Source organism: Lagopus leucura, unplaced genomic scaffold, assembly GCF_019238085.1.
Source record: "Lagopus leucura isolate 7727_CA_CO unplaced genomic scaffold, USGS_WTPT01 Super-Scaffold_100004, whole genome shotgun sequence".
Classification (NCBI taxonomy): domain Eukaryota; kingdom Metazoa; phylum Chordata; class Aves; order Galliformes; family Phasianidae; genus Lagopus; species Lagopus leucura.
In genome coordinates, this window is record NW_024962264.1 from 26,609,473 (window position 1) to 26,634,861 (window position 25,389).

Below are 25,389 nucleotides of genomic sequence, written 5' to 3' on the forward strand. Positions count from 1 at the left end.
CCTAGAAGTGCTGTGGAGCAGGCAAGGAGCTCCAGCACAGGGATGATGGACTGTGGCCCTGCCAAACACTTCTTCCCCTTCTACCCTTCACCCTTTATTTTAATGTTTAAATATGGAAATCTTACTCATTATCCCTAGACATCAAAGGGAAAATACAGCAAGCAATTAGATGTTATTTGTTTGTTTTCTGAATTGCTTCAGCTGATTTGAGCTTATTTAACTCTGGGTTAGCATTGACATTCCAAACCATGTATATATTTGTTTTGTAAGACTTAACTCTTTTGCTGTTACTTATCTTTCTGGGTATTCAAGGGCAGGTGAATTGTCATCAGTGCAGCAGTGGCAGAATTGGAGAATCTGGAGCCATTCCCTTTGGCCCACAGGACTGGCAGTTGCTAAGTTAAGGAAGTTCCATTTTATACAGGATGCAGAAGACTTGGTTTTATTTCTGTGCGTTACTTCCCTAAATCATCTAGATATGGGGATGAGATGAGAATGAAAGTTTTACGCTTATTTATTTTGCTGTGCAGAGAAGCAGTAGCTGAAACTTGACGCGTTTAGGTAACAGCATGCTCATATTTGTGTTCTTGTTAGATCAACACAGCAAGTTGGGATTTCCTACAGCGTGCCGCTGACAAAAGCCATCAGTGGTTTAAGGGGGAAAGCCAACAATTTTTCTTATTGCTATTACTGATCTGTGCTATTGCTTTTTGTTTGTTTGCTTGTTTGAGAGGGTGGTATTCCGAAAGTTTTAGGATTATAATTTTGGGATTATAGAACAGAAATAGTCGGGATCAAGTGTGTGCGTTTGAGCTTCTAGTGAATTAAGAGAATTGATTTTTAGGAGCTTTATGTCCGCAGATGTGTAGTCTGACTCCTCCTCCTTGTCTGCTGGATGGATCTCCACTTATCTTTCTGGATGCCAAGCTTGCCATCTCTGTTTTCTTTCTGCATCATTTATAATTACTTTGCTTACAATTTATCTGCTTTTTCAGTTTCTTCTTCTGGTCTGCTCCTTTCTTTCCATCTCCCTTTGCAGAAAGAGGTATTTTTAATTTAGCTGGGAAGATTTATTGGGACACAGGCTCTTCTGACGTGGAGCACTTGGCTGACTGTAATTGGAAGAGATATTTAGGATACCCAGACAGCCTTGAAAAGAAGTAATTGCCTTCCAAGCATCCTTGATTCCCGTTACCTTAGACTCTGGTTTCATGATCATACTTCTAGAGAGCTGTTTAATTGGAAAATATCGGCTACAGAGCAACCCTTGACACCTAAATAGTGAGTCTTTAAAGCTGGTGATCTTTCAGATGTACACACTTATCAGCACATTGCATCTTCTTATGTAAACCACTTTCCTGTGGGTTAGGAAGTGGGTAACATAGCGGCATCAGAAGCTTAGCGCTGAGATTTCTGACTTGCTTGTTCTTTAATGTTCGGGTATCTGTCCTGTAACTAAATATACACACAGTGCCAGCTTTGGAATGATGGAGTCCTGGAGCAGGGCTGCTCCTGGCTTCCTGGGGATAGTGTCCTGCAGTGATAGGTGTGGGCTGGAGTTGCTTTTGTCTTTGAATGAATGAAGCGGGAGTCCTTGAAAGTGAGAAACGTTATCACTGTTTATCAAAGAGCTGTGAAGGGGTCTCTAACCAAGAGTCTGAGTTGCTGCGGAAGCATTAGGGAAGGTAAGTGGCTTATTTAATTCTGAGCTGCGACATTAGGTATGAAGCTGTGCTGCCTTGTAGCATGTTCACAATAAGGAATTTTGAGGGTTGGATTGTTGCTCTCTGCAGCAACCCATTATACCAAAGAAAGCAAAGTTTTAAATGAACTGCAGATGGTTGTGGTGGTTGCTGATGAATTGCCGCTGACGTGGTCACTGCCTCTGAAGTTGTAGCTAGCCAAGACACAGCTGTAGTGACTGCAATAGACTGTTGTGGCAGAGAGGTGGTATGTTTTTGCTGTGATGTCCATTGCATGCAGGTAGGAGATGTTCTGGGATCAGATTTTAAAGAAATGGAATTATTTTGGTAGTCATGCTTGACTTCAACTTGCAAGCTGTTGGGTTTCAGAAGGAGCTGCTAAGCCACCTCCTGGAAGGGGCAGTGACCGTCTTTTCCACTTCACGTTTTGGGTTGCTGCGGAAAGTCAGGCATGAGGTGTGAGAGCATCGCAGAGAACTCCTGTGGCTGGGAAGGAGCCCCTTCTGCTGTGAGCAGTGCGTGGGCTGGCAGGAGAGGGAAGGGAGCCCTTCCCTGAGCACTGAGCTGAAGCAAAACGATGGCAGTTGAGCCAAACATACTGTCATAGTACAGCACAGTGACTCACCTCAAGTGAACAATTTTAAGTTGACACGTGTTTGGAACTGCAGGAGAGGAAGATTTACAAGCATGACTTGTAGGAGCCAGCTGTATATTTAAAGAGACCGTAGCTTAGCTTCCATTTGCACTTGCTGAAATGATGAGGTGGATGTTGTGGGGAGGTGGAGATGATGTGGCTGCAATTGGGGTGTTCTCAGCATGGTCTCAGTGCAGTGAGTATTTCAGCAGTCCTTTCTTCTTTAATGTCAGTTGTGCTGTGTTCATGTCTCCTCTTGTAAGGTGAACTCAAGTAACATCTGTGTCATTTCCCTGAGGCCCCTTCGGAATTCAAGAGTTCAGTGGAGAAGAGCAGGCCTTCATGTAGTTTCCCATCTCTGAATATCTTGTGTGTGCAAAGGCATTGGGACTAGAAACTTCTCTGTTTCCCTTTGCTAGAGATGGGTCTGTTTTCATCTGTTTATTTATTCAGAAGCCGACAGTCCGAAGTGGCTTGTGGGCAACGTGTTAAGCGTCTCGTTTTCTTCTCCAGTTCATCTGTGATGCCACTGGAACAGATCATGGTATTCCCACCCCAAGGGGAACCACAGATTCCTGCCACTGCTGCTGGTAGTCGTCCTTGCTGAGCAAAGGCTGCTTTTTGGGGTTGTAGCAATGAGCAGGCAAGCAAATGGTTGTGCTGTACTTGTGCTTTCAGAGAATTCTGCAATATTCAGAGCACTAATAGGACTTAAAATAGCCAGGACGACCATCTTGGCATCACTGCTGTGGGTTTTCGTTTTTTCTGAAGTGCCTTGGGGTCTCTGGATGGCTTTCAATGTCTGTCAGCAATGGCATCTATTTTCATATCCAAAGAAATTCAAGAATATTGCTGCATCATGTGTTTGCTGACTCTGCAATGCAGCAGCATTGGGCCGTGAGCCCAAATCACAGTGGGAAGATGTAAACCTCCTGACCCAGAGGTTAGAAGAACCAAAGGGATGAGACTGAGAGACAATAGGAGAAATGCAGATTTTTGCAAGAGGAGGTAAAACTTCCATTCTTGTGGTCCAAGAACTGAATGAGAGGACTGTAATTAGGCTAGAGTTATCTGTATTGATTCAGAGCTGGCAAGCTGCAAGTCAACTGCTCTTCAGTCAGCATGCAGTGTGTTCTTGGTCTGTCACACTTGAGTCAAACCTCCCTTTCCTGCTCTGTGCCATAGCACAGCACACAGGTCCATGCGATGCACAGCTCAGGGAAAAGCTTCTCTGCCCATCTTAAGCAGTGTGAAGTTCTTCTGTGGTTCTTTCATCTCCGTTTCTGTTAGAAATAAGTTGTGTCTTCTGCAGTAGGTATCTGCAAAATAGCCAACTACAGGCATTAGTACTTGAGGTTTCTTGGTCTCCAATGTTCCAGAAGCCTCAGAATTCATGAAGTTCTGCAGCGACAGCAGAGCTCTTGATTCCGGCAGCTTGGCCTTATGTGCAGCTTCCTGCAGCATGGATGTGTCGTGCAAGAGCAGGGCTGGAAAGACCAGGTGGTAAATTCCTGTGGCTTGGCAGTGGTAACAGGACATGTTTTTAGGGAAAGCAAGATGTTTTTAGTGAGGAGTAAGGTAGGAATTAATGTTTTGTGTTCAAGTAAGCTAAAAAGTAGCATTGGAAACTAGAGGCTCCTGTCTGTAGTAGCATTTAACATGTGGCAGTTCACTTACTTGCACTGTGGGCTGAAAGGATGTTTTTTGTTGCTGATTTGTTTCCCTGATGAGGATAGGGGCGGACATTGTATAAGCTCTCAGGCAGCAGTGATTATGCAACTGACGCTGTTGTTGTGGAGCCCAAGTCCTTCCCAGTCCCTGGGCACCAGCTGCTGCTGTGCTGCTTGGTGTTTTTTAAATCATCTTCTCCCCCTTGCACCCAACCCCTCCAGCCTGTTTCTCTTGCAAACTTATTTTCTTTCTCATGCTGTTCTTTCCTACTCTCCCCAGCGTCTGTCAGTCAGTGTCCCATTTGTTGTTTTTTTCCTTCAGTTCAGTGTGCTGCAAAATAAAGCTGCCCTTGTATATCATTGGAAATGCAAAATGGATAGAGAAAGGTTAGTTTTTCATGAGAATTGCTTTGTACTTTTTAGATGTCATTAGAAAGAAAACAAAAACAAAGCCAGGCATTTGCTTAGATCCGAGTGAAATTTTGCTGCAAACGGCCTTTGCCTAAGCTGAGGTCAAAAGTTATGATTTCCTGTTGTCATGATATTAGAATAAAGTAAATATCTGGTGTTTTTTCATCCTTCAGAAGATGGGCCTGGGATACATTTCTTTCTACTCCTCTTCCCACCCTTCCCCTCCATGTGCACATACACTTTGGATCCCCAAATAACATACAGTTCTCCCATCTATAAAACGAGTCAGTTGTAAATCTTTTCCAGCCGAGTGATCGCGCTGCAATAATAAAGGCAATAGAATAATCATGTACAATAATACAATGAGTGCTTTGCAAAACTACTGTAAGTCTTGCCCTATTTGTGCTTCATTTTCAGGTGGCAGTTTGATGTTGTGCTGTCACTGAGGTGGTGTGTAGTTTCAGTGACTCCAGGTGGGTCATTCTGATCTGTTCAGGCTTTCAGATATGTGTGTGGCACAGGACGGTGGGACGGGAGCCCTTGGGAACCTGTCCTGCAGGTTTTTGCTTACAGATAAACTGAGCATACTCTGTGTGGTCCCAGTAGATGAGAAGTGGTGGATCTGTCATAGCATGTTGGTTGCTGAATATCTTGTGTTTCTATAGCAAATGTGATCTATATCAGTCATAAATAGGCTCTAGCAATTAATGTCCAACGCCAGGAAGCAATTTGGGTATCAAATGTTTAAAATCTGTATTGAGTCAGTAAGTGTTATGCTAAAAAAGCAATGCAAAAAGATACATTTTCTTGCTTAGTGTCTGTCTGCACTGGGGACTGGACATTTGGGTAGAGATCTGTGTGAGTGCTGTCTATCGTAGCAAACTCTCCCCTTGGTGCGAGCTGGTTTTGTTGGAGTTTGGAAGCATGCTTCAGTCTGCTTTAGAGATACCGTATATGCAGAAGGTGTTCTCTTTGCGGCTGAAAGAGTGGATGTGTGACATGTATTCCAGTCTCTTCTGTTCGTACCCCTACTCCCCAGATTTTTCATGGGAGGAACATTCATTTTTGGTTTCTAAATTTTGGTTTCTCAAGTACAGCCTCGCACTGCTGTGCATATTCAATCAATTTCTGGTGGTCACACTTGTCACTGGGTTAATGCATTGCTTCTGTAGCTGTTGAAGACCATTGGAGCTCAGACCTCGTCCCTATAGTTCTAGCAACTGCATAAGTGCAGTTGTGTTTTTTGTTTATTTAACGGAAGGGATTTGGAAATCAATTTCTGACTGACTAGCTAGCACCTACAGACCTGCCACAAAGCGCTTTGGATAATGTGTTGTCACCCTGAACAGAGCATATTTGTGGCAAATGTCTTTGCATGGTATTTCCAGCTCACCAAAACAAATGCCTGAAGCACAGTGCAATGGAAGCTGGTACACAAGAGTTTGTTTGGTTTTGAGATGTGCGTCAGATCCATTTTTATCTCAGAATCTGCTTAGTTGAGGATCTTGCCTCAGAGCTTCACCAAAATCCAAACTAATGGCTATTCTTTAAGAACTTGAAGGTGAGCATCTTGCTAGGAGTCTCTCTCTGCCTTGTTCACTGCAAGAGAGAAGATTATTTGAATCAGGATGTTCTTAAGAGGTTTTGTTTTGCCTCCTGATGCCTGTCTTGACATGTGGTCCTTGGGGTTGGTTTGTTTGGTGATAGGAAGTAATACCCCCCCAAGAAAGTTTTAATTGCTTCCTAGCAGTTTTGATAATTAAAGCAAAATATACATAACTTCTGGAGTGCAACTCTTAGGTCGTGGCGGCACATTAATTGGGATCTAATAAAGAATAATAACTTTAAAGGCTCTTTTTCTTTAGTAGGTTTCAAAGTAGTCAGCAGTTGAGCTAGAAACCTCCGAAATTTAGCAATTTAGGAGGAAGTGGTTTCTTGGCCGCTTTAGAAAGTGGTTGTTTTTTTTCTTTCTTTAAATCTGGTGGTTTCTTTTCCAAGCTGCTGTTGTCTACATCTCAGTTTTCCTTCTCGATTCAGTGCACTCTTGAGATGATTACTGGAGGTTTTATTTTCTGTCACAGGCAATGGAAAGGGACATTTCTACACGAGTTTCAAGTTGCAGATAGGGGTTAGCTTGCGGAGGTGTGAGCGTGGTGCTGCATACGAGGAGCAGGTTACTTTACAGTCAGTACAGCTCTTGGAGGCGTCACAGACTGAGCTGTGAATTCTCCTCTGTGGATTGCTGCTGGAGTTTCATATATGACCACGTACAAAAAACATACCCATAAAATGCCCATCTTCTTAAAGACTATTTCAAACCTCCTGTCCATTGCACCTTCACTCTGTAAATCTACCCTGTGTTTACATTAAATCTAACCTGTATTACCATTAAGTAGACATGAAAATAATTTCTATCAGAGTGGTATTTGTTCACACTGTTTAAAACTGCTTTCTGTTTCATATTTGATCAGGAACAAAACCAAAGATCACCTAGTTTCAACCCCCCTGCTATGTGCAGGGTCGCCAACCAGGCTGCCCAGAGCCACGTGCAGCCTGTCCTTGAATGCCTCCAGGGATGGGGCATCCACAACATCCTTGGGCAACCTGTCCCAGTGTGTCACCACTCTCTGTGTGAAAAACTTCCTCCTACATACAAGCTCAATTACTTCTGTGGTGTTTCTTGAGTTCTGATGAAATCTACCTCATTTTGCAAATGTGGTTATTCTGTTAATTTGTGGTGTTCGGCAGTTAGTTTCTGTATCATGAGCTGAAAGAGTCTTGATGGTGCTCTGAAAAGCCCAATTCCTTCAAAACAGCCCCGCCTGGGCTAGTTTTAATGGCATGGGCAGCAGGCCAAGTGTGCCATTTCTGTATGGCATCTGTTGGAGGCTGCAGGCATTGCACCATGATTAGCCTGTGTCTGAATGGCACTAATCCATCCAACCTAACCCAGAGCTCCTGCTGCTGCCAGTTGTGCACTGGCATTCTGTTTCTGTTGTACTTTCTTTCCCCTGAAAAAAATATCAGAACACAAATAAGCGAGAGTTTAAATAGCTTTAACAGGCAGGATTTATATCTTGACAGCTTTTATCTTTTTTCTTCACGTTCAGTTATTTCTTAGGCAATAGAATTATAATGAAATGTTAGATTTTAGGTCCTTTTTTTTCCCCTTTATGGATGTATTTTTTTTATTGCTTTGGTTTTGCCAAAAATCACTTCAGCCATTACTGTGAGTTTTAAAAATTATTATTTTTGAGTTTTAACTTTACAATAGGAGAAACGACTGTGACCAACTTGGATTCCATTTGGTGGACTTGTAGGACTTTTGTATGCTTATGTTTCAGAGGAGTAGTAGAGAATGAAATTGTAGAAGAGCAGTGCTGAGGCTGTCATAAAGGAGGAACAGATCCTTCAAAATACATCTTGAGGAAGTTGAGTAAGAGCATGCTGAGGGGAAGGAGGGTTCAGGCTGTACCATGGGTCAGCTGCTGCGTCCTTCTCCCTGTGAGTCACCCCCCCATCTTCCATCAGCAAATGGGAAGAAAAAAAAAAAAGATGAAAAGGGAAAAAAAAGGCAGAGAGGATCCTCCATGCCTCCCCACAGTGAGCGCAGCACAACTGCAGATCCACACTTGGAATTTGCACATTTGCAAACCCATTAACTACAAACTCTTGGAAATGATTGCTGATTAAGGTGTGATCCTGTGCCTGTGGTAACAGGGAGAACTGGATGACCGTGGAAAGTAAGTTAAAATTTTGATCTGTCAGCGTTCCTCTCTTAACGTTTCTCTTTGTGACTGAGCACATGGACCACTCTAGTAGTGAGGTTACTGCGTGTGTGAAGAGAGATCACAACTCCACGTTGGAGAATGATGTTTCCTTGGTTTAGATCATTCCATCTTGTTAACTTTTTTTCCCATGTCTGTCAAAATGTGCCCATTCTGTAATGATTTGGGTCTGAAGCTTACTTCCCGCTGGATCTTTGTTGTGGCCTTGTGCTTTGAGGCAAGGCTCTCATTCACTCATGTTCTTTACACAGTGCATGTCTGAACTCTCAGCAGAATGGGTTTCCTTGGTGCAGGATACTTGCTTTGACAGAAATGGAACTTTGGGAACTAAATGTTAACTGCATCCTTCTCTTTTGTGCTTTTTAGGACTTCTAGGCAATGTATGAAGCTACACAGTGAAGTAGAGAATAAAAATGGGTGTTATTTTCTGATCTGAATGTGATCCACACTAATTACGGTCAGAAATGTGCCTAGTGAGATGGCTTTGGCCAGGAATCTCTCTCATCTGCTATCTCCGAGGAGAGGAGAAAGCGGTGAATGAAATGATGAACAGAGGAGTTGTCAGGGGAGACGTGGAGGAAAGTTGGGTTGAACTTTGAATGTGAATTTAGCAGCATGAGGTCTGCTGTGTGGAGGCTCTTTTAGAGAAGCACAAAATTAAAATTTAGTTACAGTTCTTGAGCGAATGAGAGCCCATCATCTGAACATTCCTTTGAACTGTTGCTGTTGCAAAATGAAGCCTTTCTCAGAAGCTTGGGCTGCTGAGTTAAAACTGAAGAGTGCTACTTTGAGAAAAATGAGGAAGGATCGCACCAGCAGAAGTGCTGTGCATAACTTTTGGAGCGACTGTGTGCATATCCTTCTTGTATTTATTTTAGAGCCAGGCGTGTGGTCCTTTGTGTTCTCTTTGGTTAAAGGAGAAATAAATTTCCTCAGTCTGAGTGCCAGTGCTGAGCAGCGTGGGCTGTGGGATTCCTCTTTTCAGGTTTGAGATCTGTGAATGGGACAGTGGTCTTTGACTTTGGGTGCTCCTCTCTGATTTTGCACTGCAGGCCCACGTGGCTATTGGGACGTTTAGTTCTGTTTAGTTCGTAGGTGGGTGCTGGGAAACTGAAACCTCTGGTAGCTGCACCATTGAAGATGTGTGATGTAGCCTATGATGAAACAAAGAAGCGAGGCTTTATTTTTAGGATTTATATATACCATCACCCTCAACTTGCTCAGTTGCTGCCATTTCCACTCTGAGTAGTGAACAGCATTGAACAGTATACAGCAAAAAGAGGTACAGCCTTCCCTGAACAGTGACACGTTATTTAGAGGGAAAGCCATCTCTTGCAGTACATGCCCTTAAAGCCTAAGGCTGCTGACCAGGAAGGCTGTTGTTCAGACCAGAAATAGTGAGCTCACAGTCCGGAAATCAAAGCTGCCCTGCAAGCAATTCCTTCCCGGCCCCAGAGAAGCCCAGAAGTGGTGTGAGCAGTGTGCTGAGCCCAGAGCAGGAGCACTGATGGGAGCTGCGTGTGGCCTGGCCGGCCCTTCGTCCAAACTGCTCCTTCCTTAGCACTAATTCCTTGCATGACTGTCCTCAGGAAGAACGCTACTCCTTTACAAGCAGTTGTAGCCTCTGTTGTTTCAAGTTATGCCTATTGTCTCATTTTCCCACTGTGCATTGGTTGTTGTGAAGAGCCTGGCTTCATCTTTGTTCTGCCGATAGCCTGTGGCTTTTTAATATAGGTCAGCCTTCAGTCCCTGTTAGGAGATTGTATTTTTGTGATTAATTAAAGAGTAAATAACTAATATGAGCTTCAAATTAGCAGCTAATTTATACCGTTATATCGATTACATTATGTAATACAGCACCACTGAGTTGGGCTGTATTGAGCAAAGTGGCACGTTGACACTAATTAAGAGGGAAAAATCTTTACTTATTTTTGTGTGTATTATTTGGAACAACTTAAACGCTTCTTACTGAAACAGAGAAATAGCATCCTGCTGTGACCCCAAGATGTTATAAAATAGCACCTAAAATTGTTTTGCAACTCTTCAAAATATCATCAAAGCTGCCTGAGTTTCTGTCCTCAGGGAGATAGCTGACCTCCAGGTTTCAGAAATTTAGGTAATCAGGGCTTGTCTCTGTGTCCAAAGGGTTTATATATGTATTTATTTCTGTGGAGAGCTAAAGGATTAGCAGGGCATTAACTTTCTGAAATGAACAGAATCCCTCTCTATTTTACTGGATTCTGATTTGATGAAGCTGAATGTTATGTTTGTTCAGGAAGATTTTTTTTTTTAAATTCTTTCATACACGATATTAAGGGTTGTTTAAGTAACAGAGTTGTTGTTTGAATGTGTATTTGATTGGTCTAATTTATGTCTTCTCTGGGTATTTGATCAACTTCAAGTATGTACATCACTGCTAACCTTGATTTCAGAAGGGATGACCACTGTAGAAAGCTTGCCTGTCCAACCTCTTGGGTGCACCTCTTGCACAGAGATGAGGGGCACTTGGCAAGGTAAATAACACAACAAAAATTTCCACCTCCACTGTGATAGCAGCCAAGCAGCTCATTTCTCAGAGAAGCAGTGCGATTTCCTTGGAGATGCTTGGAGTTCAGCGTGGCTCCAAGCAACCTGAGCTGAGCTGACCCTGTGCCGAGCCAAGGTTGGAGCATTTCACCTTCGTGGATGACTTCCAACTTGTGTTGTTCTGTTCTTAAATACAAAGAATAGCCAGCATTTCCATGATAGGAGTCAGTACTGTAATAAGACCTAATTACTGAATTTGAAAACCTCTACTTAAAAGCTTAATGCTCGCTTTCAAGCAGTGTAATTAATTTAAGTTTAATGCTGCAAGTGATGTTCAAGTCAATTTAATGTATCTATATGGAGAGCATCTTGAGGTGAGTTTCTTAATCCTGACAGGTTCTGATTTCTCTGTTCAAAAAGCACATTTTTTGCTCATAAGAGCAGAAGGCAGCCTGAGTGATAGTGGATTAATGTCTCCTTGGCAGGGAGTTTTGTAAATTAGGGATTGAATGCAGTACGTGAGAATATTCTGAAGACAACTTGAAATGAATTTTCCTAATTTATTTAAATGTACAAGTTTTTGATGGTTCATTTTGAGAGGGAATTAGCATTTATTTCCATTTGGAGCATCAGCTTATAGAAATGTAGATATTATCAAAGCTTGCAAATTTAATTAGGAAGTAATTAAAGAGCAAAATAACATTGAGCGAGCGCTAAAATTTTCTTATTCCTTTTTCCAGTGTAGTTTTGGCCTTGGCTTAATGTAAGTGCTCAACTGGTGGAGCATTTCTTCTTCCTTGCAGTGGCATAGAGATCAGGGGTTGCATTACATCTTTGTGACTCTTTCAGTGACTGCATCAACACTGAGGCAAGACCTAGGCTGTCCCATGGAACTTGCCCAAACTGAATGAGACCTGCTTTGTTTCCTTGACTTCCATGTTCCTTTTTAAAAGTCTGAGTTGATAGTGTTTAACTTTCATTGCTCGTGAAGCCTAATGTGCCAAAGCGTGGAAGTTGTGTGTTGTTGTTTTGCCTCTGCATATGGGCTGCTTCTGGGGGAGACATGAATGCAGCTCTGTAAGGTTATGGCTCCTTTTGTTTTACCTCATCAATGCCTTGCGTTTATCTTCTCCATGCTTTACAGTGTCGAGATGAATCTGGCTGAAGTAAAACCCATGCAAGATTGGGATCTTTCTGGAATACGTGAGAATTGCTTGAAAGGCATAGGAGGACGTGGGGCCTATCTGGTGAATGCAGCATCATTTGAGGAGGGTTTGGCTGTTTTGTGTTTGGTTTTTTTTTTGTCACTCATGAGTGAGTTCAGTGACAGGGAGCAATGCTTAGCAGTTGTATCTGGGAAGCTGGCTGTAATACTTGGCCATTATGACCCCTTTTGTTGTCATCCTCCCTTCTGCAGTTGAATTTGGAAGTGTTTTGAGGTTGCCTCTGGATTTGGAATAGCTTGCTTCCCATCTCCCTACCCCCCTTCCCCAAATACTGTTGTAGGGAATACCAGCTGAGGCATTTGCGTTATCTTTAGTTCAGTTATAACTGGCATCAGGCAGTGTATTTGCAACTGTGTATGAAAAGCAGAGGCTTAACATGGCTACAGTGCTTATCAGTGCTTATGTATACGTTTGGAGCTCAGAGAGAGCACAGAATTGTCGCACAGTCATATGGCAGTGATGTCTGAGATTGAGACCAGAGCATGCAAGATCCCCTCCTCTGTGCTGGTAACGTTGTGTTTCAGGCAGTGGTGGCGTTTGGCTGTGGGGTGTGTGGGATGTTCCTTGCCCTATCTGGTACAATCCTTCTTGTGTTCCCTGCTTTCTGAGCTGCGTTACTCCAGCTCTTGGTAAGAGGGACAACACTGAGTTACGGATTGCCACGTTCTGTGCTAAGTTGAAGGTGGATGAGGTAATATTTGGTAAGAAATGTTTAAGAGACTATGATGATAAATGTCAGTAGGCTCCTCTGTCGTTTTTGGTGTTTTCTGCTGTAAACCTCTGGGCTCTGTCTATGAGAAGGTGAACTGTGTGCTGGGATGCATTTTCCTCCTTCATCTTCCCGGTTCATGAGGTCAGTGGAGCCTGTTTGGCAGTATGACTGGAATGCAAACCACGAGAATTCAGACACTGGCTCCTACTGGCAGCATGTGGTCCTGACCTCCTGAGCCTGGCCTGTCCGAATAGTGTGCTGTACATTCATGTCCCTTGTACTGCCCATGGTCTGGGACATGTGTTCTAGGTGTGCGTTTCTGCTGGAACAGGCAGAAGTTGGACCTGCATTGCATATAATGCTGCAATGCCTTTGCTTTCAGTTAGAAGCAGTGTTTTAATCCCCATTATGTGGGCTACCAGCACTCGAGTGCTGTATTTAATTTCCAGCAGCTCAGGCTTCAGTATCAGGACGAGAGGGAATGGCCTCAAGTTGCACTAGGGGAGATTCAGGTTGGATGTTAGGAAATGCTTCTTCTCTAGAGAGTGGTCAGGTGATGGAATGGGCTGCCCAGAGAGGTGGTGGAATCACCGACCGGGAGGTGTTCAGGAAACGTTCACTGAGGGACACGGTTTAGTGGGGAATATCAGTGATAGGTGGATGGTTGGACTGGGTGATCTTGGAGGTCTTTTCCAACTTCAGAGATTCCACGATTCTATGATCAATGCTTTGCTTTTCTTGCACTGACAAGTCTTACTACAGAAAACCAAAACATTCCTCTGGCATAACACGCACATGGCTTTTTGTAACTTGGCAGAACGTGCCAGTGGGTAGTGAAAAGGCTGCTGAGGTCTGAATAGGTTTCTGTTGAACACCTGTGGTACGTAACAAAATACGTGATGCTTTTTTAGGGCTCTCATTTTTATATGGTGATGGCACCAATACAGTATGTTACAACTTGGTAAGCCTCCTTTGTCTGCCAAGTGGTAAAGTGAGGGGAATGTAGCTGAACTGGATAGTGCTTGTGCTTCTTTTATGGATTTCAGACGTGAGGGGAAAAATGAGTGGATTTTATGGCAGTTCTTTTTCTTTTTGCTTCTTCCTTAGAACAGAGTGATTTGAGATCCAGCATTTTTTGTGGAGTGTCTGGTGAGGGAAGCAGCAGTTGTGTTGATTTTTGGACTTTCATAAGCGAGTGTCTAGAAAGTAGGGAGATATTGATCCTCTGCAAAATTAGAACTGAAATCTGTGCTTGGGAGGTCACTGCAGTGCTGCCAATGTTCTGTGTCAAAGCAAGCAAAGTACTGAAATGGACAGGGAGGAAGAAGTAGTGACAGCTCATAGGCACTATCCAAGCCAGAAATCACTTCTGCATCGTTGGACATGAATTTATACTTATCACTACCAGTTCTAAAGAAAAATGTTTGGAAATGCCATAGTCAAAGTTCAATTGGCCTTTGTTTCTGTTGTTTTTAAAGTAACAAAAAGTGCTTTAAATTTAATACGTACTGACCAATGCATTGTGTGGTTTAAATAACACCAGAAGAAAAATCGTATTCATCTGCTGGAAAAGCATTTTTGATAGGAGAAGGAATAACTGTACATAATCATTCAAACTGTGCAAGTAAGCTCCTCAAGGAGTGCCTGTCAGCCTGAACTCTTCTGAAAATTACTGTGAAGTATCAGTTAGGGTTTTATCGGTCCTGTTCAAGCAGACCACCCCAATTCTATGCTTTGGGAAAGTGATTGGAAATGATACGTTATCACTCCTTGAACTCAGAGGTCACACTACAGTGCAGCAGGAGCTTTATGCAGGGCTTGCATGGGAGCAGAGGTGTTTTAGACACTGAAGCTTTTTTTTCCTGAACGACACCTGATTTCTGGAAAATAGAAGATGTGCTCACTGCCAGAGGTCAGTGGTGAGCCATGGAAATAAAGTCAGGAGATACGATGTTGGATTCTCCATGGTGCTGGCACCTGCTCTGCTGAACCGTGCCCTGCATGTGCACGCATAGGTGAGGATGTGCTCTGGTGGGTGAGGGATCACAGAGGTAGTGTTGTGTTCAGCAGACAGAAACCTGGTGACATCCTGTAATAGTGTTGCACGCCATTTCCTTTTTCAGAACATAATTCCTACTTACACATTTCCAAAATGGTTATGAGAAGACTTCTATTGCTGAATGGCCAGTTGGAGTCTTTGTGTGCTCCTCTTCAGTATTGGGTGTCAGAGCCCTGTGGGACATTTGAGGTTGCCAAGGAGAGAGCTGTCAGCAGCAAGTGAGATGCCACGTCTCTGCTCCTCGTATACCTGGAACAGTGCAGCCCTATTCAGTATTGCCTTGCTTCTCTGCTTGGCACTCAGTCAGTGGCTGAGGCTGCCTCAGAAGGTCCATATGTAGAATGGCTGCAGAATCCCTTAGGTGCCTGCTGTTAGACTAGGGGAACTCTGTTGTGCCCACAAGGGGCGGGCGTAGATGGATAGGGCTGTTTGCTGTGTGCCCAAATGATCCTTTAAGATGGATGAATGTGAGTCTGGATTGTTGGGAGAACACAGATCCTTGCCTCAACGATGAAGAGGAAGGGTTTTGTTTTCTGCACTTGCTGTACCATTGCATTTCCCAGACATGTTGATCCTTTACAGAGGAGACATGGGAGGAACCAAGGAAGCAGGCCAGGCCATGCTGTGGCGATTGGTCAGAAGTGGTTCTGCTTTCTCAGAATGTGTGGCGCTGTTTTTGTCCATGTCTGGCATGCTGGGAAGACAGTGCTGCTGTCTGTCCCTGCTCTCTGTGTGCTCGGATATGTGTGGGCCACCTCACTTCCCTGGAGGGGGAATGTGGAGAGGCCGATAGAGCCTGAGCTGTGCCGGCTGCTCACAGAGCATTGCTGTTGTGGCCAGGATGCTGGAAACTGAGCTGTAGTGTTGTTTGATTTAGTTACGCTTCTGATGATGTCAAACTTCTGGCATACTCAAAATTCATATTTTTCTGAGCTGCCTTCTTCTTTTTCTCTGCTTGTTGTTGTGGAATAAATAGGGCGTGCCATTGGCTTTGCAGCCACTGTTGGTGATTCTGCCGATGACAACAGAGAGCATTTGAGTTTGTCTGATGCTAAAGATTAGTTGACATAAAGTGGGAGTGGTTTATTTTTGGCACTGAGAGCTGTTCAGCTCCTGTGGGATATGTTCATACAGCTCCTTCTGTCCCATGTGCCTTTTGGTTTTGGGACTGTGGTCCCATTCTGTGACCAAGTATTTCTTAGGTCAGCGTGGCCCTGATGCACTTCTAATACAGAAGTAGGGCAGTATAAGGGATCAAGACTTTAGGAGACAAGGTGCTTCATGCATGCTGTGGAAAGTGTTCATAGAACAGGCAGCTTGGTGTGTGCAGACCCAAATAGGTGCTCCCACAGGATTCTGTTTCTTATTTCACGCTGAGTAAGTAATGCTTGTGGAAGGGGGGTCAGAAGCTGTCTATGTGGTTTCACTTCCTAACAGCGATTTGTTGTTTTATGTTTTATGCCGGAGGAACTGCTGATGCTGCACTCTGATTTCTGCTCAAGCAAGCTCACAGAGTTTGGGTGCTTGCAGTACAACAACTGGTCAGTTGAGCTTTGGCAATATAGGCAGTGCTAATTAAGCCTGGTCTAAATGCAGTTTGTTCTAATCTGCAGCCCATACGTAAGATTTCCATTGACTGTATTTAAAAATAAAAAATAATAGATCCTAACCAAAGAACTTGTTCATGATATGCAAAGGTGTGGCTGTTACTGCTGAGCTCATGAACTTGCCAACAAGTTGAGTTCTATTTTCAATGCTTGCGGTGAGGTTGGATCAAAACACTGTATAGTTATTAAGCACCACATCCTTTTGAGCCAAGAGCTGTGTGAATGCTGCCTCTCTGGCAAAGTCTTCTGAAGGCATAGTGATCATATACTGCTGTTTTTCACTTCTGTGTTGTTTTTTTTTTTTCCTCCTAAAATCTTTGTTATTTTTACTGTACAAAATAAAATTCACTAAGTGTATGTTTGTGTTGCTACGAGGTTTTCCTTGTTGATGTGGGATATGTCTGTATATGGCATAGGTACCTACACTGACGGTGCTGAACATGGCAGGTTGGGAATCAGAGCTGAAATCATGGCTCTCACAGGTATCCTAGGAGCAACAGCTCTTTGCAGCATAGCAAAGCTCTGCTATTATTGGCATGTTTGTGTTCTAACCTCTGTTCTTTCCTTACCTTCCCCAGTGAATGGACAGCATTGCTATTGAAGAGGAACCTCAGAAAGGAATGGGCTCTGTTTTCCTGAGGCTGTTAGCCCCGATCCCAGGAATGCTATAGAGGTCAGTGCTGTGAGTACCAGAGAGTGTCTGCAGAAACAACCTTTTGGTTTGTAACTGCCACACTCCTCCCCAGGTCCTGTGTGAGGCACTTGGTTTGCTGTCTTAGAAACAGGGTTAGCATGGGCACCATTGGAACGCTGTCAATTTAAAATTGCTTTGCTCAAACCAAACTTAGTTTTTTATGTATTTGTGTAAAGGCAAATGGAAATACATCTGCAAAGTACATGTGTGTAATTGGGAGGAGCTGACAGGAAGAGCAGGAGAGATCTCGCCATCCTTACACAGTGAATTCCCAGTGCTGGTGCCCAGAATGCAACGTGTGCTGACCTGGCCCACTGCAAACCTTGCACTGCTAAAGGTTGCCTTCACCTCTGCAAATGGATTTCAAGTGTTTTGGGAGTGTGTGGCATCCGTCATCTCTGCTGCTCTGTGCAGTGTCTGTGAATGGAGTTGGCACAGGAAAGTACGACCTGGGTGGGCTCAGTTTGTTCTTCTGATCAAGCCTTCCTGAAGTACTGCTTACGGAGCCCCAGTGCATTGTTGGATTTGGCTTCCAAATGCTTCCCACTGATGGCCTTTGGGTATCAGCACTATGACAGTGTGGGGTGATGCAGGAGATGCAGGGTGGTGTAGACTTTGGCTGTGCAACATTCATCAATTTCTACGTGCTTTGAGTAAGCAGATGCAAACAGGGGCTGTGGCTATTACTGCAAATTCTAGAATAGTTTATGACATAAAGGAGAATATCAGCCTTAGAGCTGAATCCAAGTCATGTGTGGTGCTGGCTGGAAGAAGATGGTGCAGATGTTTTCAGGTGGTACAATAGGGAGTGCCTTTGTTCTGGACGCTCTGTTGGCAGTGAAAGGTTGAGGTGTACTGCTTTCTGTTGGTGGTCATAAGACAAAACAAGCAACTCCAGTCAAAATGTTTGTGTGGGGTATAATCCCAACCAGTGCTTGTTCTTACACTCAGCAAACAGCTGTACTCCTTCCCAGTGCAGTATTTCTTGTGCACCATTTCTCCCAGTATTTAAAAAAAAAATTTTAGATGAGCTTAAACATCTCAATGTTGAAATAGGATAAATAAGTACTGTTATTCAGATCCACAGTAAGGAAGCTTTACCTTCTGTGAATAATGAATTGTCCTTCTCATATATCTTGAGACCTAATTCAGGTTATCTTCCTGTATTTCCACAATAATAAAAATAGACTATATTTGGAGTGAAAAAAAAATGAAATTTGAAAGAATGCCTCAGATATATATTCACTTCTCAGTGATGCTGTTGCATAGAGCCCCTGCTCACCTGTTTTCTGACAGAAATACAATGGGACTTGTTTCCAGTATAATTCCAAGAGTAGTACATACAGCACACACCATTAAGTTGGACTTCTTGGACAATGCTAGTATAGCCAATTCTTGAAGTACAGTTGTGTGGCTGAAGTAGTGCAAACTGCCATCCTCAGTGTGTGCTTAGGCTAAATGAAGTCACAGGATATTGCTGATTTAATAGAAGAACTGGCAGAACTAGCAAAAGTCAACAGCAGTGGTGGGTGGAATGACAACGTCTTCTGTGTATTGTATATGGAGTTATCAGTATTGTGTGAGTCACTAAAAGAAATTTCAAGATCATCTATGAAGGAGTTTAGTAACACTAAAATAGAGCTTCCTTCCCTCCCCCACCACTGCTCAGGCAGCAAAGTTTTGTCTCAGGTGCAGTATTCCATATTTCATTTAGATCAATTATCCTGCTGTCATAACGTGAGAAGAACTCCCAATCTGAACAGTTTGGGAAAGAGTTTGGGGTTCCTCCAGGAACTGTGCTGTTTCATAGGATCATACAAGTTGGAAAAGACCACTAAGGTAATCTACTCCAACCCCAACCCATCCCCACCATGCCCACTGACCACATCCTCCCTCAGTGCCACATCTCCACAGTTCCTAAGAGCACCTCCGGGGGCAGTGACGGCGTCACCTCCCTGGGCAGCCTGTGCCAATGCCTCACTGCTCTTTTTGAGAAGAAGTATCTCCTAATATCCAACCTGAACCTCCCCTAGTGCAGCTTAAGCCTGTTACCTCTTATCCTGTCCTATTTATTTCATCTTATATTGCATGTATCTTCCTGACCTGAAGTCTGTAACCTGTTATATCTTGAGGATAGCATGGTAAAAGACCACAGCCACTTTTGTATCATTTCTCTTGAAATGTGAAAGGTCAGTGCAGATTTCCAGCTTAGGCTGGCTACAGTTGCTGGGATGTATGTTAGAAAAGCTTAGATGTTTTTTTAGTGGCTTCTTGATTCGTTTTTTGGGGTTTTTTTTTGGTGTATTTTTTATACCACAGTATTCGTAGCCGGTTTTATGCCACTGTATTCAATCTTTTTTTTTTTTTTTAATTTTTTTTTTTAACCTGAGATTAAAATACAGTTTTACCGATACATTCCAGAAGGGTATTTCATCTTGGTTTAGGCCGAAGATGTAGTTATTCTTGTTAAATTTCTCCTACCAGCAGTTGGTTAATTATCTTCAGTATTAGAAACTTCATTCTAGTTTGTAATGAGGTGTTCCTCCCCTCTCTTTTTTTTTTTTTTTTTTTTTTTTTTTCCCAGCTGCTCTCTGATGACTTTGTCTCTGGATTTAATGGTTCCTCAGTAACTGGTATTTCCCTCTGTTATTCCAGTCACAGCACCTTTGGTATAATCACTTCTCCTTTTCATAATTGACCCTTCATGATGACCTCTTTTTTTGGTAATTTAACTAGATCAACTTCTTGACATTTCTTGCTGTAAGGCATTTTCTATCCTTGAATAATTTTTATCGCTTTTACTGACCTTCTTCAGTTTTTCAACAGTCTTTAAGCACTGAGAAGTGGACGCTGTAATTCCATTGACTCTTTCATTTTTGGTCTCCATAAATTCACCTGTAGAAATCATTTTCTGTTCCCCTTCACTCCTTCCCATACCTGAAGGTGAGCAGGGCAACGGTCCCTTTTGCAGTAGCGTACAACAGGCTACATCTGAGTGATTTATCTACTCTGAGCCACTCAATTCCCTTCTGAGATCCTTGTTCAGACTTCAGTCTCAGGTACAGAAGAGATTGGCCCACGTTGCTTTGCAGAATAGTGCAGGGCTGCGCACAGGTGCTAACTGGTATCAGTGAGAACTGTTACAGTGAGCTACTTGTGCTCCAGGAGGGAGATGGTGAGAGGAGCTTTCCTGTGCATTGGACAGCTATGGTGTGAGGTCAGCAATAAGTCTGTAGGAAGGCAGTGTCTGCTTGCCCTACGGAAGTCAAGGGGAAAAAAAAAAACCTACGTGTGCCTTTGTATTGATGAAGTCGATGTCCAAGGTGTTTAGGCCTTGTTTGGGTACAGTGTAACGTATAGAACTGGTACTAATTGTATTCTAGAATTATTTTGAGAATGCTTTGCAACATGTCAATTGTATTTCTCTAACTGCTCTGAGATGAGCATTGAAGAATCACAAAACCATCTCAGAAACTGCACCGAAGTGTTTTGCTGTGCAGCTGTGATTGGTGCTGGAGGGTGTTGGGTGTTGCCCTGTTGCAAGCTGTTTGCTTCAAACCCTGCAGGCACGTGCTCATCAATTCCTGGCACGTACAGTTACCTAACAGTGCTAACTGTGGCATGGAACTTTGCTGCAAGAGGGGCTGCTGTGCATTTACAAGCTGCTATGGGATGGCTCCTGACTTTCTTGGACTCAATGGTTTGTGTTTGTTTCTGCACAGGACGCAGGGGAGCTCCAGAAGCCAGTCAGGATGAATATGGTGAAGAGGATCATGGGCCGGCCCCGGCAGGAGGAGTGCAGCCCCCAGGACAATGCGCTGGGGCTGATGCACCTGCGGCGCCTCTTCACAGAGCTCTGCCACCCTCCCCGGCATATGACCCAGAAAGAACAGGAGGAAAAACTGTACATGATGCTGCCGGTATTTAACAGGGTAAGCCAGAGAGTCTGTGAGAGACTTTTGCTTTATTGTAACCAGCTGCTCTTATTGTGTTTCCTCAGGACCTCTGGTTCTAGCAGAATGGAACTTGCTCTTTCGTTGGCATCCTGTGTTTTTTTTCCATCTTTTCCTCATGTATTGTTGTGTAAGTGGATGAACCCATCGTTGGAGATTTTCTTCTGTCAGGACTGTTTCTGAGATGCAGCCCATGGTGGGATGTAGATTCAGACAGCTTTCCTGCACACCTTACTGTCTTTGTAGGCACCTTTATCTTCTGGGAAACAGTACCTTATGAGATGTTCTCCAGGGTGAAGTTGTCTGCTGCTGCAGTCTTTATTCTCTTTTAGAGGTGATTCTAACTTAAGCTTAGTTGTGGCAAATTTGTAGCCATTTGTTTGTGTGTCAGCACTGTTCCTGAGCCTAAATCACGCTTCTCCCTTCTTGACCCTCACTGTATTAATGCATATTTAGAGAAAACAGTCATGCTCTCTCTTGTCAGGTATGATTTTGCAACACTGTGTAAGCTGAATGTTTTTTATTTTCTCTTATGTGATAAATTCTCTATTCCCATTGCCCTCGCAGCCTTTTTCCAATGTGAATCTGTTTTACTCTTCTTGGGCAAGTTGGATTTCAGCGAGGATCCAATAGCTGCATGTGCAGTGACATTCCTGTTTTACTGCCTCCTGTGCTCAGGCACTGAGATGGCTTGGAGCAGGGCTGTGACTGCTGCCACTGGCACTGATAGGAGCTAAATCCTCTCCATGCCTTGTATGCCTTTTAGTTCCTTTGCCGCTTCATTGAGCCTAATAACTTCGATAGTAGCTTTAGGCTCTTGATTGAGCAGTACAGAGATACAGAGATCTACATTTATCTTTTTCCTGCTGTGACCTGAGCTCTTATTACTGAATCTCTTCTTGAATGAAGGATTTCTGGTTGTGTGTGCTGCTGTGGAGAAGTAGAATCATTGATTAAGCTATACAAGGGAAAAACTTGATTGGAAAACCAATTCTTTTTCTAGATAGATGTTTTGCTGAACATATGGCTTTTGATGGTGTTACACATTGGACTGCTTGCATGTTGTGTAGAAAAAGCAATCCTTGTCTAGATGTAGTGGTAATAGGATTTTCAGGCTTCAGTAGATAAGCCCCCCCAAGTGTCGTTCTGTTGCCCCGGGTCTTATTCCCAGTGCTGCAGGTAACCTGTTGTGTGAGTCTTGGAGAAAAAAATTCGGCTCACCCACTTCCTCCTTAATTTATCTGCCTGGATTGTATGCCCTCTAGCCATGAACTTTCTTAATTTTTTGTTTTGTTTTGCTTTTTTTTTTTTTTTTTTTTTACAAATGTGCACAGTGGAATCGGCTTGAGCCTGTGAATAACATTTTGTTGCAGTTACACCTGGAATTCTCCCTCTGGTGGTTTCAGGTGGCTGATACTTCTGAGAGGGGAGGATATCCCCCGTACTCACTTCAGCACTGCATTGTAATCTGCAGGCAAAGAAACTGTTTGTTCCTGGGCCCTGGTAGTGCTTAGTTGTAGCACTGTACTTACAGAACCCCCCAGTTGGTGATACAGCTGAGTTTGCAGGAATATGGTACAGCAATCAGTGTCCTGCTTATGTAGAGAAGTCTTTAATTAGGCTTGATAAAAAGGAAGTTTAAAATTTCTCTTAATTACTCCACTTTCTTCCAACTCTCCTGCCTTTCCACCTCATAGATCTTTGTCCCTTCTTAATCCTGCTACATCTCAATTTTAGTTGTCCCATGTCTTTGCATCATTTGTTCTCACTCACCTATTCTTGTTCAACTTATGTTGAACAAGTGTCCTGAAAAAAAAAAAAACAAAAAACAACAAACCACTAACTGTAAATTTCTTTCTAGTCACAATCAGCTCTTGCCTACCTGTTCTCAGACACCAAATCTAAAGATTTCAAGATGGTATGCATGTCTTCTGCTGTTTCCGTTTGTAGGAAGGCATTTTGGCTAGTCTTTTCCCTGTTTTTTCAGGTTTTCCTTCCCTAAATCATGCATGTCTCTCCTCCACTGTACGTCACTGAACTTTGGTAGGATCTTAGTTTTCTAAATCCTGAAGAACCTTTAGTTTCCTTTCCTTGGTGAACTTTATACTGAAGTTATCCTTCTAGCCTCAAATGGAGGCCTTTGTCAGATGTGGTCCCTTTGTTTTCCAACCTCTGTAAATTCAGAACCTTTGTGTGGTGCAGTGTTGAAAGCACGTAGTATTTGTGCTCTTTTTCTTCCTAATTGTGTAGGCACTGATAACCATTATGAGTTGTCAACAAACTGTTAGTGTAGCACAAACAAAACTGATTTCACTCAAATCTCATCTACTGCAGGTTTTTTTCCCCTTGCCTTTTGCACAAATTCATTCTTGTCGTCTTGTGTGCAAGAGGTTGAAGAATTGCAATGTCATCTGTTTATTTTGACTTCTGTAGTTTCTCTTTTCTAGGCTGCTGGTTAATGCTGCCTTCTTTTGAGGATTACTCCTAAAGTCTGCAGGTGGCTTTCTTGGCTTATCTAACCTTGTGTTTTTTGGAGTATCAGCTGCGTATGTTGGGAAAATCCCACTAGCTTAGCAAGACAGACAAAGGCAAAGTCAGAAGCTGATTGAAATAAAAAAAAATAATAGAAGGGGTGAAATATTTCTTTTAATTACAAGCCTTACACAGAATGTTCAGTGGAAGAACTGGTAAATGTTGATTCTGAGATGGCTTGATGGACGCTAAATTTGGAGGTGGCTTTCCTGTGAGACCTGCTTCTGTTGAAAGGAAACATCAAAACATTTTTAAAGAATCTTGTTTCTGAAAGATAATAGCTGCAAACATTTCATGGTATCAGTTAATAGCTTGGTTGAATCAGATCCCGAATCCTTCAGTTACTTTGTATAAGGTAGATTGGGTACTTCTAGTACTGCTGCCATAAGCCAAGCACACAATGGTGATTTCTACTGGATGCAGTGATCTAAGGTGAGGCGTTAGCCTGCATCACGTGGGCCTGCATGTGGCCAGCATCAGCCAGCTAATGGATCAGGTGCTTATTTGCTTAACCACCTAGGACTGATTGATTTGGCAGAGATAACTGAAGTGTTGTGTGGAATGAGGTTTGATCTGATTATTTTGAGGATTATTAATCAGTACATCCAGAGGCGCAAGAGCAGCCTTCTGTTTATGTGGATGTGGATGTCTGAAGCTTGCTGCAGCCTAAACTGTCTTACTTTTGCTAATGAATGGGTGCTTGGAACATTTGTTTTCTCATTGTTCAGGGAGGCTTGTGAAATATCGAATCATGACTTAACAAAAAGCTAAATCAGTACATAATCATGAAATTTTTGTCCTCTGGAAAAGTTTTCAAAAGCCTCCTTTCAGAGATCTGCATCCATATGAGCTCAGTTCTCAGAAACGGTGTGGTGCAGCACCTTGTGCTGCTATGTGCTACTAAAGCTCCTGAGGTATATGAAAGAAGTGAATGGATGGATGGAGAGGCTAATATATTGAATAAGTGATGTTTGAATACAATAAATTGCTTAAATTTTCTGGGAAGAAGCGCACCTTTTGTATTAAAGACGACTCGCTGTTAAAATGCTTTGTGTCCTGTTCCATGTATGTTACTGCCTTTAGTCAAGGAGTATGCCAACATGCTTATTTTAGTGCAACCTCGGTTGTGAGGCAAAACATTCCAACCTAGATCTCCTCAGTCAGCCTTGTGTTGCAGCTGTGAACACTCTGCCTTTCCTATCATCTGCTGGCAATTAGCCATCTTAAGTCAGACAGTGTGCCCATCCATTTTCTTCTTTCCTTGGTCTGAGCTTTAAGTGGTAAGCGATAGTAAGGTACTCTGCCAGTGTGTGTTCTAGTCCGACTGGTCTTGAGTAGGTCATGGCAGGGAACATGGGTGCGTTGGGGCCCTCCTCACCTTTTGTAGCCTTTCAGTTTTGTGAAAGATGCTGGAATGCTCCCTGCTTTGCAATCCCAGTTTGCAGGTGTTTCTTAGTTGACCTCAAAAGTCACCTCCAGTGACTGGACTTCTGGCTGCTTTCTTCATTGGTAATGGCAGCTGAAATTTCCTATGTGACAAACACCTAAGTTTCTGGTGAAAACTATTTTTATAGTGCGGAAATAGTGTTCAATTTTAATTTTGTATTTCTGGCTCTGTTTCAGCATGTCTTTGAAATGCAAGTAGGCAGGAGAAATATTTTTGGCTGTTCTCTAACATGCCAGAGCTATTGACACTGAGTGAAGGGGTAAGAAGTAAAACTTTACACACAGAATTGAATCACAGAATTGCAGCAGTTGGAAGAGAGAGATCATCAAATCCAACCTCCTGCTAATGCACTGGGAGGGGGAGGATTGGAGAAAATAACCTTAAGAAAGGTCATTTAATCTTCTAGCTTATTAGACTTTTTTTGAGT

The 25,389-nt window shown here is 43.0% G+C and overlaps 1 protein-coding gene across 5 annotated transcripts in view; it reads left to right on the forward strand.

Annotated features, from left to right (window-relative positions):
• Positions 1–25,389, forward strand: part of WDFY3 (WD repeat and FYVE domain containing 3) — a 140,410-nt gene that overhangs the window by 12,160 nt on the left and 102,861 nt on the right. For all 5 annotated transcript variants that reach the window (XM_042870783.1, XM_042870784.1, XM_042870785.1 and 2 more), the window contains exons 2-3: positions 16,915–17,009; positions 20,753–20,962. In XM_042870783.1, coding sequence (XP_042726717.1) covers positions 20,783–20,962 — 180 coding nt within the window. In that variant the 5' untranslated portion in view covers positions 16,915–17,009; positions 20,753–20,782. The remainder of the gene's footprint in view (positions 1–16,914; positions 17,010–20,752; positions 20,963–25,389) is intronic.